This window comes from Anomaloglossus baeobatrachus, chromosome 1 (assembly GCF_048569485.1).
Source record: "Anomaloglossus baeobatrachus isolate aAnoBae1 chromosome 1, aAnoBae1.hap1, whole genome shotgun sequence".
Lineage (NCBI taxonomy): Eukaryota > Metazoa > Chordata > Amphibia > Anura > Aromobatidae > Anomaloglossus > Anomaloglossus baeobatrachus.
In genome coordinates, this window is record NC_134353.1 from 799,370,736 (window position 1) to 799,387,602 (window position 16,867).

Genomic DNA, 16,867 nt, shown 5'->3' on the forward strand with positions numbered 1-16,867 from the left:
GGAGGGGCCTGGAGGCATACAGAGCTGGGGGGCATATAGATCTGGTGGGGGGCTGGGGGGCATACAAATCTGGTGTGGGGGCTAAGGGGCATACAGATCTGGTGAGGGGGGGCTGGGGCATACAGCTCTGGGTAGGTGGGGGGGGGTCACATACAGCATTTCTTGGTGTTGCAGCTCCTCTTCCTCCAGTCTCTTCATCTGTGGACAGAGCTCAGCATGTTGCTCGGTAGCTCCGCCCACAGATGAACGTCCGTAGACAAGCAGCTCAACTGAGAGCAGTGAGTGCACGCGGAGCTGCAGGTGCCGATTTAAAGCGCCGGCAGCCAGGGAAATGCTGCTGCCGCCCACCCATAACAGCGGCACCACAGAGCCAGAGCAGTGAAGCAGCGCTCGGCTCTGCTCATGTGCATTAGGAGGGGGGAAAAAGTCAGATGGGGAGAGAGCGGGTGGGCGGAGCCACAGGACAAAAGCCTCACGATCGTGACACCGGGACACCCGCTGAAATCCGGTACAGTCCCGCTGTATCCGGGATGATTAGGAGGTATGTATACAGCATGTTAGAATGTGTATATAAGAGTCCACTGGTGGTGGCCGCAGCTTATAGGCCCCAAATCTGGTGACAGGTTCCCTTTAAAGTGAACCTGTGAGGTGCAATATGCACTCAGAGCCAGGAGCAGTTCTGGGTGAATATTGCTAATCCCTGCCTAACTGTCCCTGTATACACTAGCATAGATAAAGAGATCATTAGAACAAATATTTTTAAAGATCTTATATCTTATGCTAATGAGCGGGGGACTAGTCCCAAGGGCGTTATTTCACTTGGCTAGTCGGCTCACATAGCGTGTTAGCATGTTATTACGCCCCTGTGTGAGTACTAACACGCTATGTGAGCCGACTAGCCAAGTGAAGTAACGCCCTTGGGACTAGTCCCCGCGCTAATTAGCATAAGATATAAGATCTTTAAAAATACTTTTTCTATAGATGCCTTTATCTATGCTAGTGTATACAGGGACTGTTAGGCAGGGAATAGCAATATACACCCAGAACTGCTCCTGGCTCTGAGTGCATATTGCACCTGATAGGTTCCCTTTAAAGGCCATATGAACCACGTTACCTATTACCGCAGGCGCAAGATTATGGGCGGCGCTGTGATTGTCATCAGCAAAGTCATCCAAGTACCCACCCATAATCTCGTGCAAGCGGTAATAGGTAACATGGTTCATATGGCCAGCGCTTGCGCATAACAGTGGAGGCAGAGTGAGAAGCGCGGGCACGAGATTATGGGTGGGTACTTGGATGACGCTGCTAATGACAATCACAGCGCCGCCCATAATCTCGTGCCCCCGTGACCATAAAAAACCATTTGCATACAAAAAGGTAAGGCTTTATAAAGTACTTTTTTAGGTTTCAAAGGGGGCACAATAACAATAGGAACTTTTCTAGATTGCAGCCCAGGAGCTGCAGAGGGGGAATCTTTTAGTTTTATTGCGAAATTTCTGCTGACAGGTTCCCTTTTAACTGGTAGGGGAGCCAGGATAAAGCAGAGCTGAACCTGTTGGGTAGCTAGGACCCAGCAGCTCCACAGGCAGGAGACCATTGATCGGTAAGCTAATAGAAGTCTGCAGATGTAACTCCGCATAGGTTATTGCTATTGTCAGTGCTATCTGCAGGAGAGATAAGTTCTGATTGCACGGTCTTCTCCTCAGCTTCCTGATTCCCCGTGTGTCTGCAGCAGTGAGAAGCCACACACGAGGAATCAGAGAGAACAGCTGCAGAGAAGCGCAGGCTCCGGGGCTGGAGATGTCCGCTCTGGTGCTGGGGGGGGGTCGGCTCTGGTGCAGGGGATCCGCTCCGGGGCTGGGGATGTCGGCTCTGCTGCAGGGGATCCGCTCCGGGGCTGGGGATGTCGGCTCTGCTGCAGGGGGTGATTCATACCTCAGCAGCAGTCACAGGAGTTTCAAGGTGCGCGCTCGGCTCTGTAATGAATAGAAGGGAGAAACAGTGAGGCGGGGCTACAGTGGAGCCACGGGATACTCAGGCCCACGGGCGGGACTCTGGATCAAAGGCTCAAAAGCGTGAGAGTCCCGCTGTATCCGGGACGGTTGGGAGGTATGGATTATGCACAATCTTCATAGATTGTGCAGGGGACACAGGACGCATGCAGTTACGCTGCAGTGCAATACGCAGCGTAACTGCATGCAAATACGCAACGTGGGCACATAGCCTAAGGAAGGAGGAAAACTTGAAATACTTGCATCATGTCCGCAACACATTTTTTAAAATAAAGATAAAGTGCAAACTCCTTTATACATGGATTCTCTATCGCTCTATCATGCCTCCCACATTTAGTGCCCAAAATGGCATTTATTATTTCCTTTTTAGATGATCCCACATAAATGAATATACATAGTAAGAGTATTAGAGCTGTATAGTGAGACATGGATACCTGATGTGCTAATATATTGCTAAACTATAAGGTTATCCTAGACGCAGTAGGTCCTAAGCTGCGGGGCCCGCCAGTCTCCTCCGCAGGAGACCACAGCTGCTCATGCCCACGATCAGGGTTTGGGGCGCTGCCGTCTCACTTGTGTTCTCCCTACTGAGGACACTTGAGACTCCACAGCAAAAAATTGATATGCTGCGGCTCAAGAAAGCCACACCACAGGTCAGTTTTTGCTGTGGGCCACACACCCACAGTGGGCATGGTATTTCTAGAAATCATATCCACTTTACTTGTACTATGTACATCACTGCATCCAAAACGCTGCAAACACTGATCGTGGGCACGCAGCCAAAGTCCTGAAAGTATAACAGTTGTTTTAGGAGAACTCTAGATCCTTCTGCTCCTCCCTCCATAGAATCTTCTAAACACCAACTGTCATATCTCATCTCAGTAATGGGACAATCTATATTCACTGAAGACTAATTTCACCAGTCAGTAGCGTGAAAGATCAATCCAGTAGGATATTGATTTCTCTGATAAGATATATTATAAAGTTTCTTATAGTCATATGTAGTACTGATTTATACAAAAAAATAAAAAAATAGAATTGACGGTTGCACCAACATTTTCTACCAGGTGATCCCAAAAAAAACAGTCAACATGTTACAAGGTATAAAAAAAATTATAATAAATTGAAGGAAATGATTAGGCTTTTACCTCAGTGCTAAGTGTGAGTGGTGCTTAATACTAGCCGGGGAGCCACATACAGGAGGGACCAAGAGTCTCATATTGCTTCCAAGTCGCTATGATATAATTATTGATTTTGTAACATTTTAACATATTATTTTCCCTTTAAGGATTCCTGAAAATGATTCAAACACTCTATCAAGGAAGCTCAGTAAACTTGGCTCTCTAGGCTCCAGACATCGATACAGGTGGGCGATTATGAGCCTATAGGAAAGCAGTTCTTCCATCATGTATATACTGTATGTTATTGGGGGGTTTTTTTAGGTTATCTTGGACTGGTTGCTTCAAGAGATCTTATTTGTGGGGTTCAATATAAATATACAGTGCCTACAAGTAGTATTCAACCCCCTGCAGATTTAGCAGGTTTGATAGGATGCAAATAAGTTAGAGCCTGCAAACTTCAAACAAGAGCAGGATTTATTAACAGATGCATAAATCTTACAAACCAACAAGTTGTGTTGCTCAGTTAAATTTTAATAAATTTTCAACATAAAAGTGTGGGTCAATTATTATTCAACCCCTAGGTTTAATATTTTGTGGAATAACCCTTGTTTGCAATTACAGCTAATAATCGTCTTTTAAAAGACCTGATCAGGCCGGCACAGGTCTCTGGAGTTATCTTGGCCCACTCCTCCATGCAGATCTTCTCCAAGTTATCTAGGTTCTTTGGGTGTCTCATGTGGACTTTAATCTTGAGCTCCTTCCACAAGTTTTCAATTGGGTTAAGGTCAGGAGACTGACTAGGCCACTGCAACACCTTGATTTTTTCCCTCTTGAACCAGGCCTTGGTTTTCTTGGCTGTGTGCTTTGGGTCGTTGTCTTGTTGGAAGATGAAATGACGACCCATCTTAAGATCCTTGATGGAGGAGCTGAGGTTCTTGGACAAAATCTCCAGGTAGGTCGTGCTATCCATCTTCCCATGGATGCGGACCAGATGGCCAGGCCCCTTGGCTGAGAAACAGCCCCACAGCATAATGTTGCCACCACCATGCTTGACTGTAGGGATGGTATTCTTGGGGTCGTATGCAGTGCCATCCAGGCTCCAAACGTTACGTGTGTGGTTGGCACCAACGATCTCGATCTTGGTCTCATCAGACCAGAGAACCTTGAACCAGTCTGTCTCAGAGTCCTCCAAGTGATCATGAGCAAACTGTAGACGAGCCTTGACATGACGCTTTGAAAGTAAAGGTACCTTACGGGCTCGTCTGGAATGGAGACCATTGCGGTGGAGTATGTTACTTATGGTATTGACTGAAACCAATATCCCCACTGCCATGAGATCTTCCCGGAGCTCCTTCCTTGTTGTCCTTGGGTTAGCCTTGACTCTTCGGACAAGCCTGGCCTTGGCACGGGTGGAAACTTTCAAAGGCTGTCCAGGCCGTGGAAGGCTAACAGTAGTTCCATAAGCCTTCCACTTCCGGATGATGCTCCCAACAGTGGAGACAGGTAGGCCCAACTCCTTGGAAAGGGTTTTGGACCCCTTGCCAGCCTTGTGACCCTCCACGATCTTGTCTCTGATGGCCTTGGAATGCTCCTTTGTCTTTCCCATGTTGACCAAGTATGAGTGCTGTTCACAAGTTTGGGGAGGGTCTTAATTAGTCAGAAAAGGCTGGAAAAAGAGATAATTAATCCAAACATGTGAAGCTCATTGTTCTTTGTGCCTGAAATACTTCTTAATACTTTAGGGGAACCAAACAGAATTCTTGTGGTTTGAGGGGTTGAATAATAAATGACCCTCTGAATAAACTTTTCACAATTTAAAAAAAAAAAATAAAAGAAGAAATAACATTCTTTTTTGCTGCAGTGCATTTCACACTTCCAGGCTGATCTACAGTCCAAATGTCACAATGCCAAGTTAATTCCGAATGTGTAAACCTGCTAAATCTGCAGGGGGTTGAATACTACTTGTAGGCACTGTATACATAAAGCGCATTCGTCATATTTCCTTTGGGATTTCCGTTGAGTCTGATGTCCTCTCACAGTCCATGTCACTGACTTATTTATTATGTTTGAAAGGTGATTTCTGATTATATCTGAAGACTTTCAAACACAGTTTGTGAGTTGCATGCACTAGGGACCATCATGACCACATTCTTGTACAGATGTTTTCATTAACTCTTTCATTATGCCTTGAAAATACAATCTGTTCTGTAATTCCCAGTGGTAGGACTGCCTCACAAATGTGCAGAGACCTGTCCATCCAGCTTCCCCGGCCTGATCAAAGGGTAGAGAGAAATCGGAGCAAAACTTATCCTAAAAGAACAGCTCTCACACAGCAGCCAGGTATTGTTTCCCCAATAAATGTTTGTGTGACCCCTTAAATTTGCCTTTATATCAGGTTTGCTAACATCTGTGTCCAAAAATAAAGGGTTGTCCACTTTCACAACCAGAATTTTTATGCACCTAACTATAACCGTACCCTGCAAATCATGCTCCCTCCATTGCGCCCAATTGTCTGCTGGTGGTTCAGCAGTCGGGGACAGATGGTCGGGAGGATCACCGCACTAGAGTTCTTAATGTTTCTGTTACTTTAGGAACTGACAGATCTGCATAATAGCTGTAGACAGAAAATGTATGAAGTTTGTGCAGGTGGACACTTTAATTTTCCTATAAACATAAAATATTTTGGCAGAACCATTGTTGAATCAGCAGAAATAACTTTGAATCCTCCGATTAACACTCCCATTTGACATTGCCAAACTTCTCCCAGAATACCGCATGATTTGAAAGTTGTGACAAAAGGGATCACCCGCACTTAAAGTATTTTTGAAAAGTGTTGGGGAGCCTGTCTAATTTAATAATATTGGTAGAGGCCATAATTTTAATGCTGGGTCACTCACTTCTTGGTGTAGTTTTGATAAAACACTGTTTTATCTGCTGCAGCTCTGCTAGTCCTCTAAAAGTTGAAGTTCTGCTATATAGTATTCACAGTTACATAGGTTGAAAAAAGACCTAGGTCCATCTAGTTCACCCTTCCCATATCAATTATATATTTTGTCACTAAATCATTTATAACCGACAATGTTCTGTTTACTGAGGAAATCATCCAGCCCTTTTTTAAAAGCTGCTATAGTATCTGCCATTACTACCTCTTGTGGTAGGGCATTCCACAGTCTGACTGCTCTAACTGTAAAGAACCCTTTCCTATTTAGCTGCCGGAGTCGCCTTTCTTCCACTCACAGTGAATGCCCCCTGGTCTTTAGTATTGTCTTTGGATAGAATAAGTCACGTGCCAGTACTTTATATTGAGCACACATTCGATAATCACGAGTGCTGACTTTCACCACTGGCCATCACTGTTTGGCAGGTAATGTAGACAGAAAGGTGTCAGTAGTGAAGAGGACTAGCAGAGCTGCAGTATATAAAATAGTGATTTTATCAAAAGTACTGTACATCAACACACTGTGTAAATCAAGGTCTCTGTTCCTATTTTATGCTGCACTCAGATTGTGAAGCACAAACCCGGTGACAAATTCCTCTTAATAACTATATACACATATGGTGAATCAGGGCAAATACTTTGCATACACTGTGATATTGATTAGTTATTTTTTATCACTTTATGATATAGTGGACTTTTTCTTTTTGGGGGACATACTATATTGTAGATTTTTTTTATTTATTTATTTTTTTAAATTGGAACTTTTACAGCATTAATTTCCACACAACAACCTTCAATAACTGCTGAGTTTAGGAAAAAGCCTCCCACTAACCCAACACTTTTTTCCAGAAATCCGCCCAGCTTTGACAATACAGCTATATCAGCAGAGCAAAACTACTTCAAAGAAACTCGTTCATCTCTGACTTGTGATTTTAGCCCGAAGCGGCATTTTGATTTTTTTCATTCCTGATCTGTGATGACAGAAATGAGCAGACCTGAAATAAATGTAATATAACTTGAGAATCTGTCTGCCATGCCTGATACAGAAAGAAGTTTGCTACTCACTAGAAAAGTTTTCATTTCTAGGCTCAAATAATTCGGACCAGGTCATGATAAATGGGGAAAACGTGGAAAATGAAGGCACGACCAAAATTATTGCCCCTTCACCAATAAAAAGGTACATTTCAGTATTATCCAATCTTACAAAATTCCATTTATTGTAGATGATTAGATGAAATGTAGACGGGAAAGTGTAAAAATCATTGTGTTTTTATTGACCTAAATATGTACAAGACAGGATGGTAAAGAGTATCTAAAAACTTTTAATTTCATAATATGACTTTTTGGGTGTCAGCCATCCAAATATTTGTGTCATAAGAGCCAAATTTCTTGCTTTACTATTCACAATCTTAGAATTAGGGAATACCATAAACATATAACCACCTGCAGCCACCACAAGGGGTGACTGATTGAGGACATTTAACATTAAAGCTATGTTTAATAACTCTCTTTCACCTCTGATGGCAGTTGCAGACATCTGATGACTTCCATTCCCTCTGATTTTATGTTTGTACACTTGATCATTTGTTTTACATGGGATATCCAGCAAAAAGGAAAAAAAAACCAAACAGCAAATCCTCTCATTATTGTTTTTTTATGTTCTTCTCATCTATCTCCCAAGTATACAACGCACATGCTCCCTCCATCCCCTTTGTTTACCAGCGGCCACCACATGACCGCTGCTGCCAGTCATTCCCTGCAGATGTCAACTTCCATACTTTACTGCCAGTACCCCTCAGTGCTGAGCCATGATACCAGTAGTTTGGAATGTGACACCTGTAGCCACTGATAGTCTTGTAGTTGAGAGCTGCGTCTTTTATTATAGAATAGCACAGTATATTACAAAGTGAGTACATGCCTCACATTTTTGTAAATATTTTGTTATATATTTTCATGGGACAACACTGAAGATATGACACTTTGATGCAATGTAAGTAGTCAATGTACTGCTTGTATAACAGTGTAAATTTGGTGTCCCTTAAATAACTCAACACACAGCCATTAATGTCTAAACCACTGGTAACAAAAGTGAGTACGCCCTTAGAGAAAATAGCCACCATTTTGTTTCAAGCACTGTGTTATCACTCTTGGACATGGAGTTCACTTAGCTTCACAGAGGCCACTAGAATCCTATTCCATCCTCCATGATGACAGCATGGAGCTTGTAGATGTTGAAGACCTTGCACGTCTCCACCTTCTGTTTGAGGATTCCCCACAGATGCTCAATAGGGTTTAGATCTGGCAACATCCATGCCCATTCCAGCACCTTTACAATCAGTTTCTTTAGCAAGGCACTGGTCGTCTTTGAGTTGCATTTGGCATCGTTATCATGTTGGAATACTGCCCTGAGGCCCAGTTTCCAAAGGGAGGAGATAATTCTCTGCTTCAGTATGTCAGTACATGTTGGCATTAACGGTTCCCTCAATGAACTGTGGCTCCCCTTAGCCTGCAGTACTCATGCAGCCCCAAACCATGAAACTCCCACCACCATGCTTGACTGTAGACAAGACACACTTGTCTTTGTAATCCTCACCTGGTTGCTACCACACACGCTTGACATCTGAACCAGATACGTTTATCTTTGTCTCATCAGACCACAAGATGTGGTTCCAGTAATCCATGTCCTTAATCTGCTTGTCTTCCACACACTGCAGGCTTTCTTGTGCATGAACAAGCTTCCTTCTGGGACTACAGCCATGCAGAACAATTTGATGCAGTGTGTGGCATATGGAGTGAGCACTGACAGGCTGACCCCCATCCCGTTTAATCTTTTCAGTAATGCTGTCAGCACTTGTATGTTTATTTTGAAAAGACAACTTCTGGATATGATGCTGAGCATGTGTACTCAAATTCTTTGATCGACCTCTTTACTCGGCCCTCGTAAGACCATACCTGAAATACTGTGTACAGTTCTGGGAGCCCCATCTCCTATGAAGACCGGCTAAAAGAACTAGGATTGTTTAGTTTGCAAAAGAGAAGGCTGAGAGGAGACTTAATAATGGTCTACAAATATCTGAAAGGTCAGAGTGCAGAGGGAACTACCCTATTCTCATTAGCACAAAGAAGTAGAAGAACCAATGGGATGAAACTAAAAGAAAAGAGATTCAGATTAGACATTAGGAAAAACTTTCTGAGGCCCCCTTCACACATTTGTATCTCCAGTACATGTGACGTCTGTTTTCACACATACCGGAGACACAGGCACACGTAGACCCGTTAAAATTTATGGGGTTGCGCACACGTGCGTGTTTCCACATAGAATGTGTGTCCATGTGGAGCATACGTGTGTCAGTGTGCTCCACATGTAGACATGTCCTTTTTTCTCTGGCAGCATGGGTGTCACACAGACTGCACACTGATCTGATTCGTGTGACATCAGTGTGACACGTACCAGAGAAAACACTGCGTCTGTGAAATAAAATGCTTTCCTATACGTTTTCCTATACTCACCTGTTTCTAGCGATGCTGTCTTCGGCACTGCTGTCACTTGCTTCCGAACGCCGCTGATTATGCTTATTGCATATTTACTGTACCTCGGACCGGAAGCAGCAGTAGTGCCGGACACCTCAGCACCATGGACAGATAAGTATAGCAGTTTATGCTGTCAGTGTGCTATGCGGATGTCACACGGATAACACACTAACAGCACACACATGCACACACATATGCACCTACACCACGGATCGTTTAAACGGTGTGTGTTTTGCATGGATCGTGTGAAAGAGGCCTGACCGTGGCGGCAGTCAAGCTACCACGGGAGGTAGTGAGCTCTCAGTCAATGGAAATCTTCAAACGGAAGCTGGATAAACATATACAGTAGCTGGGATGATTTAGGAAAACCTGAACTCACAGGGGGTTGGACCCCATGGCCGTTGAGGTCTCTTTCAACTCTACCGTTCTATGACTCTGAGACCATGGCGAGTCCTTTTCTGAGTGGAACCTGTCTTGTTTAACCACTGTATGGTCTCGGCCACTTTACTGCAGCTTAGCTTCAGGGTGTTGGCAATCCTCTTATAGCCTAGGCCATCTTTATCTTTATGTAGAGCAACAATTCTTTTTTTAGGATCCTCAGAGAATTCTTTGCCATGAGATGCCATGTTGAATTTCCAGTGAGTAGTATGAGAGGGTGTGTGAGCGATAACACCAATTTTAACACACCTGCTCCCAAGTCACACTTGATACCTTGTAACACTAATGAGTCACATGATACTGGGGAGGGGAAATGGCTAATTGGGCACAGTTTGGCCATTTTCACTTAGGGGTGTACTCACTTTTGTTACCTGCGGTTTAGACATTAATGACTGCTTGTTGAGAGGGCGCACCAAATTTACATTTATACAAGCTGTACACTGACTAGTTTATATTGTATCAAAGTGTCATATCTTCACTGTTGTCCCATGATTTTATATATTATATATTTTTATGCATTTACCATAGACATATTTCTTTGTCCAATAAAATCCTTATCTTATCTTTAGTGGAAAGGATTTATGTATTTGGTATTTTGTTTCACAAGTATATGGCTGTAGAAGTGTAACGTTTCGCAGGCACTGCCCCAACCACTCATATGCGCTCATTGTTCTCCCTGCTGTGATTGTTCTACTAATGACTTTTCAGTTCAGTACAAGCCTATGTACATGTATTCATTTCTCTAGAACAAGCGCCGACAGGGAAAATAAATTCTCCATTGACGTAATATGAAGCATTAGTTTACATCAGTAATTGACACTGTGAAACTCTGTAAATTATGGGAGATGTTGTTCTTGGAATTTACATGTTCTTCATTTGTTTGACACTTTGACTATATATACTACGTATATAGATATCTAGACTGCATCATCATATCCTACAACAGCTGAGGCTGAATTATGTAGGATTTAAAATGATCCCACCATTAATGTTTATTCATAGGATAAGTGGTAGGTGTATGATCATGAGGATCCCACCGCTCCGTCTGCCACACAGTAAAATAACATGGGGTCCTATGCTCCTTTTGTGAATGGATTATAATGGACATGTATACCCAGAAATTGTGAATGGTCAAAAAGAGTGAAGTGATGGTAAACCATACACAATACCGGTCTCATAGACCTCCAGAAATGAATAGATTGATGGTTGCGCTGCTTCATTGGGACTTTATCACTCAGGCTCTGATTCATGCTCACTGTGGTTTGGGCAACATGAGTCAATAGACAAGTTCCCTTCAAACTCTGAACAGCTATTTAGAAAGTCAAATGACTTTGTAGGAAGAAAATGAACATTAAATAAAGTGTTGTGTGAAGGTATACTTATCCTTTAAAGCAGTGCTCCTCAACTCCAGGCCTGAAGACCCACCAACAGTGCATGTTTTCAGGATTTCCTTAGCAATGCACAAGTGAATTATCACCCTTGCAAGTGATTAAATTATCATCAGTGCAATACTAAGGAAATTCTTAAAACATGAGCTGTTGGTGGGTCTTTAGGATGGGAGTAGAGGAACACTACTTTAAAAGGTACTTCTCAACAACCCTCTTCAAATGCACAATGCTATCCAGCCTCCCAACTTCCTGGTGCTCGCTTACAGTCAGCCACTGGATCACAAGCTGGTAGGGAAGGTTACAGGACTTTAGGACTGCTCTTGGACTACTGTGCATACCTAGGAGCTTTAATATAGACATTAGAGGGTGTATGAAGAGGTTCTAAAGCACAAGCTCAAGATTCTGACTGCCCTCAGAATAAACTGCACATCCTCTGCCACCACTCCTGGACAGCAGTGGTGGCTGTCCTTACAATGAGCAGGTCACATAAAATTTACAAGAAGACATAGATGGAGAACAGAAGCAGATAAAAACTGCAAGTAACTGACAAACTTGTGTACGTTCTCACTAAATAGTATTTGTTCTATATGTTCCTCTATTATTTGCTTGAGGCATCCACTTTATCTTCCTCTCCGCCTGAACTAAAGGGTACTTTACACGCTGCGATATCTGTATCTATATCGCTAGCGATGTACCCGCCCCCCGTCGGGTGTGCGTCATGGGCAAATCGCTGCCCGTGGCGCACAACATTGCTTATACCCGTCACACTGACTTACCTGCCGAGCGACGTCGCTGTGACCGGCGAACCGCCTCCTTTCTAAGGGGGCGGTTCGTTCGCCGTCATAGCGATGTCACTAAGCGGCCGCCCAATAGCAGAGGAGGGGCGGAGATGAGCGGGACATAATATCCCGCCCACCTCCTTCCTTCCTCATTGCCGGCGGGACGTAGGTAAGATGATGTTCCTCGTTCCTGCGGTGTCACACACAGCGATGTGTGCTGCAGCAGGAACGACAAACATCGCTACTCACCAGACGATACTTGGTGTTTGAACGACCTCTCATAGAACAACGATTTGTACCACTTTTGCGATCGTTGAAGGTCGCTCGTACGTGTCACACGCTGCGATGTCGCTAACAACGCCGGATGTGCGTCACAAACACCGTTATCCCGACGATAAATCGTTAGCGATGTCGCAGCGTGTAAAGCACCCTTTAGACTATATGAACAATCACTGTGGAGAACAATCAGTACTACAAGAAGGCTCCCACTGCAAAACAGAACATGTTACTATAATTGTTATATAAAAGTTCTATATAAAGTAATAACCGACTATACTTACATTTCACCGGTACACTTTGGTGTACCTTTGCCTCAATTGTATGCCAAATGACATTATTATATTACACAATTTGTTAATGAAGGTCAATGGGTGCATTAGGTGTATAAATCTGGGGCATTTTAGGGCATAAATTCTAAACGTGATGTGAACCAGGCCTTACTTGGAATTTTGATGTACAGTTAGGTTAAAAAAATCATTCCTGCATAACTTATTTTTTTATCCTGTTAAGATGATTCACATTTTTCTTCGTTTCTTTAGCTCCAAGAAGGTCAAACGTGACAACAGCCCAGATACCCAAAGAAGTAAAGCAAGTGTCCCTTGGGAGGAAAATGGCTCTGCAAGGTACTGTGCTCTACCAAAGGTCTTTGTTTGTAAGTTCACTATGTCTAATATATGATTTCTGTAGAATTATTCCTAGACTTTCTTATATCCTATCTCAAGTATAAAGGTAAGTGCTCAACCGCATTAATAAAACAGAGCTGAGGACTGTATTGTATATGGACTTAAATAAGGGCAATTCTGGTCATTGTACTTTTGGCTCATGCACAGGGCTTTATTACAGACCTGTATTGTAATGATCAATAGTGTGTTTCCAGGGAAAATTAATGCACGTCACGGACACCACACATCAGGACTAGGAATAGGCACCTAATACACCTATAGTTATTACCTGTATTGGGTTTGACAAGTATATATGATATCTAACACTAATCCTAGTATGAAAAAAAGTTGTTTTATTGATCTACCTTCACCTGATGCCGCTGAATTTTATATGTACTTAATACTTGGTCATGAACGTTATATTTAAGTATATGTTATGGAGGTTACCATATTGGTTGCCACAAGGCTGCAGGATCAACAGGATACATGCAGACACATCTATATGCCAAGCCACTTCGTGAATTGTTTCTTTGCTTATTTAAACACTTCTCTGCTCCCGACATTCATTTTCAGGGGTCAAATGTGTCACTCTGTGAGTGCTATGGTAAAGATCCAATTACTCTGTGAGGCAAACCCTGGGATATGAAGATGAATTATGACTTCCAGTCATAATCGCTCTCATCACTCCATGGCAGTGCCCCCTCCCTTCTTGTTCTCAATGTCCACCATCTGGGAAGGTGTCACATCCCACTTACACCTCCAACAGCCATCTCCTGTGATCTGGAAATGAGGTGACGTGGGAACAATGGACACAGGATGACTCCCTGCCGTGACCCTGTAGTAGGGGCTGCTATCTAATTAGCAAGGCTATGGAAGTATCCAGACAGAACGACTCCAGTAAAAAATGGTTCATATCTCGCAAGCCATATTTCCGATAAATATGGCAACCATAAAAATGGTGTCTCCGCATGCGGACGATGCTGGCACACCCTTTTTATGGGAGCAGGACCTGGGGAAATACCCCAGGCGTGATATCAGCCAATGGGGAACTAGTAGACAAGTCATGAGTCCTCTCGTTCTGTAGCTAAATTCATAGCTGTCACAATGAGAGCGTTGGCGTCTGCCTACGACGCTCCCAGGCAAAGTTATGGCCCATATTCCATGTTGGGATATTGTCCATAACTCAAGCCAGGGGTGGAGCAGTGCTCCCTCTGAGGTCACGAAGGTAGGAGGGGACCTGGATTTGCCCAGGTTGATAACCCTACTTCGGCCATTTTCCAGGGTTCTTTCGCTGGGGGTCACGTGTAGGAAACATCTGTGGGAAGGATCCTAGAAACCTGGCCTACAGCGCCCCCCTGTGGCCAGACGCACAAGGTAACTGCTGGAACTGTGTATGCCTGTTTGTAACCCATGCTTTGCTTGTAAATGTACTCTGACATATGTATATTCTGTAGATTCCCTATTGTATATATTGTAGTTCTAGTGTGCTTTAGGCTGATTAAATTATATAATTAATCTTGGGCTGTTCTGTTATCTCGATCTTGAATCCCACGTCTGTGTGTTCGGCTAATAGTTACCGTGAAGCGGTTGGTGGCAGCGAGTTGTGCCAAGGATTATTGTGGGGAGGCCAGTGAGATTCGGGGAGGTTTTATATATTCCGCCCGCGGAGGTCGGGGGAATATATACCCTACTCTCACCGGGGACCCTTCAATAATCGGCATAAGTAGTATAGCGGCCTCCTTGCTTATTGTCGGGCAATTCCATAATTGGCCTGACTATAAGAGGGGCGCTAGAGAGCGCGTCACGTGCTCTGTCTGTCGGTCGGGAGGTATAAAGGAGGGGTGACCCCCACTTGTTACCCCCCGATTGTGACGTACTGGTAGCCAGCGCGGGGGGATTTCTGAGTGACCCCCCCGGTGGTTCGTGACATATTGGTGGCATAGCGGTGGGATCGAGATAATAGTGTGTGTGAGTGTGAGACCCATACTCCCAGACACTAAAGACTGCCTGCAGCAGCTGTGGCTGCTGGGGTCTTCAGACTAGCTCAACACTAGAGTGTCAGAGTGCAGATACTGTAAGGTGTGTGGAGGCATCAGGTGTCAGTTCTGTGTCAGTGACCAAAAGTCTGCAAGAATGGCTGATGGCACCAGGAGCAGAGCTAGGCAACTGGCCAATGCTAAAGCAGGAGCCGAAGAGAGGGAGGACGGTGCTGTGGACAGTAATGAGGAGGTTGTCCACGAGCCCTCCAAGAGCCCGACGCCAGAGAACAGCTCTGCAGAGGACATTGCACAACCTGGCACTGATGGACAAGATGAGGAGCAGCTCACCCAAGGGTCCTCAACGAGCCAGATGCCAGTCCTCCGCTCAGAAATGGACAGTGAAGCACCAGGCTCCGCAGCGGGCCGCAGATCACCACGTGCCATTCCACCGAGCCTGGGAGGCTCGGATAGCCTTCTTCAAATGGCTATGGCCCTTCTCCAGGCTGGAGACCGGGATACCTACGAGATACTCATGGCCGAGCGTGAGCGGCAAGCAGTGCGTGAGGCTGCGGAGCGGCAAGCAGCACGTGAAGAGCGCCAGGCAGAGCGTGACTACCAGCTGCAGCTAGCTCAGCTCCGGCCCTCATCAGCCACACGTGACCTTCAAGACACCAAACTTCCAGAGGTCCGTGTTGAGGACTTCCCAGTGCTGGAGAAGGATGGAGACTTGGACTCTTTCTTGACTGCTTTTGAACGGACTTGCCTGCAGCACCATCTGGACAAGGACCAGTGGGCCAAATACCTGACCCCCCGTTTAAGGGGTAAGGCCCTGGATATCCTTGGGGACTTGCCTGCTGAGGCAGATCAGGGCTACGACACCATCAAGCGGGCCCTGATCCAACAGTACAACCTCACTCCAGAGTCCTACCGCAAGAAGTTCCGGAGCCTACAGAAGGGACCAAAGGACTCCTGGGCTGACCACCGGCGGGCACTTGCCCGAGCTGCCGACCACTGGACCCAAGGCCTGCAGCTTTCCACCGGACCGGAGATCCTGGACTTGTTCATCACGGAGCAACTCTTGTGGAACTGCCCTGAGGATCTCCGCCAGTTCATCCGAGACCAGAAGCCAAAGGGGTCCACGGCTACAGCTGCCCTGGCCGATGACTACACCAACAACCGGGCTCCTGAGGCCAGGAGAGCAGCCACCAGCAGCACCTGGAGAGGGGGTAAGATGAACTCTGCGACTGCCCCACCTGCCCCTAGACTGCAGGGGGTGTCCCCCTCAACTCCCCTCTCCAGGCCCGTGGCAGAACCAAGACGGTGCCACCAGTGCAACCTACCTGGACACTTCAAGGCCATGTGCCCTCAGCGTCCCAAGGCCCCGGCTCCGTCCCCGTCCCAAGGGCCGCCCAAGGTGTATTGTGTGGGTGGGGGTGGTGGTAGGTCCCTGGACAGCTTCCAACCTGTCACCGTCGGCCGGTCTGTGACCATAGGACTGCGAGACAGCGCCTCGGAGGTGACTCTGGTGCGGCCTGAGATGGTGTCCCCCCAAGACTTGATCCCTGGAAAAACCCTCGCTGTCTCCGGGATTGGAGGCATTGACCCGGCGCTGCCTGTTGCTGACATTTATGTGGACTGGGGCGCAGGGCGAGGGGTGAGGGAGGTGGGGGTAACTGATCGGATCCCCGCAAACGTGCTACTTGGGACAGATTTGGGGCAGATAACCTCCCAGTTTGGGCC

The 16,867-nt window shown here is 45.4% G+C and overlaps 1 protein-coding gene across 1 annotated transcript in view; it reads left to right on the forward strand.

The window, feature by feature from the left end:
- The window catches only part of EPB41L4A (erythrocyte membrane protein band 4.1 like 4A), a 386,643-nt gene that overhangs the window by 313,893 nt on the left and 55,883 nt on the right, over positions 1 to 16,867 (forward strand). The window contains exons 11-14 of the mRNA XM_075325013.1: positions 3,301 to 3,378; positions 5,352 to 5,473; positions 7,158 to 7,248; positions 13,026 to 13,109. Coding sequence (XP_075181128.1) covers positions 3,301 to 3,378; positions 5,352 to 5,473; positions 7,158 to 7,248; positions 13,026 to 13,109 — 375 coding nt within the window. The remainder of the gene's footprint in view (positions 1 to 3,300; positions 3,379 to 5,351; positions 5,474 to 7,157; positions 7,249 to 13,025; positions 13,110 to 16,867) is intronic.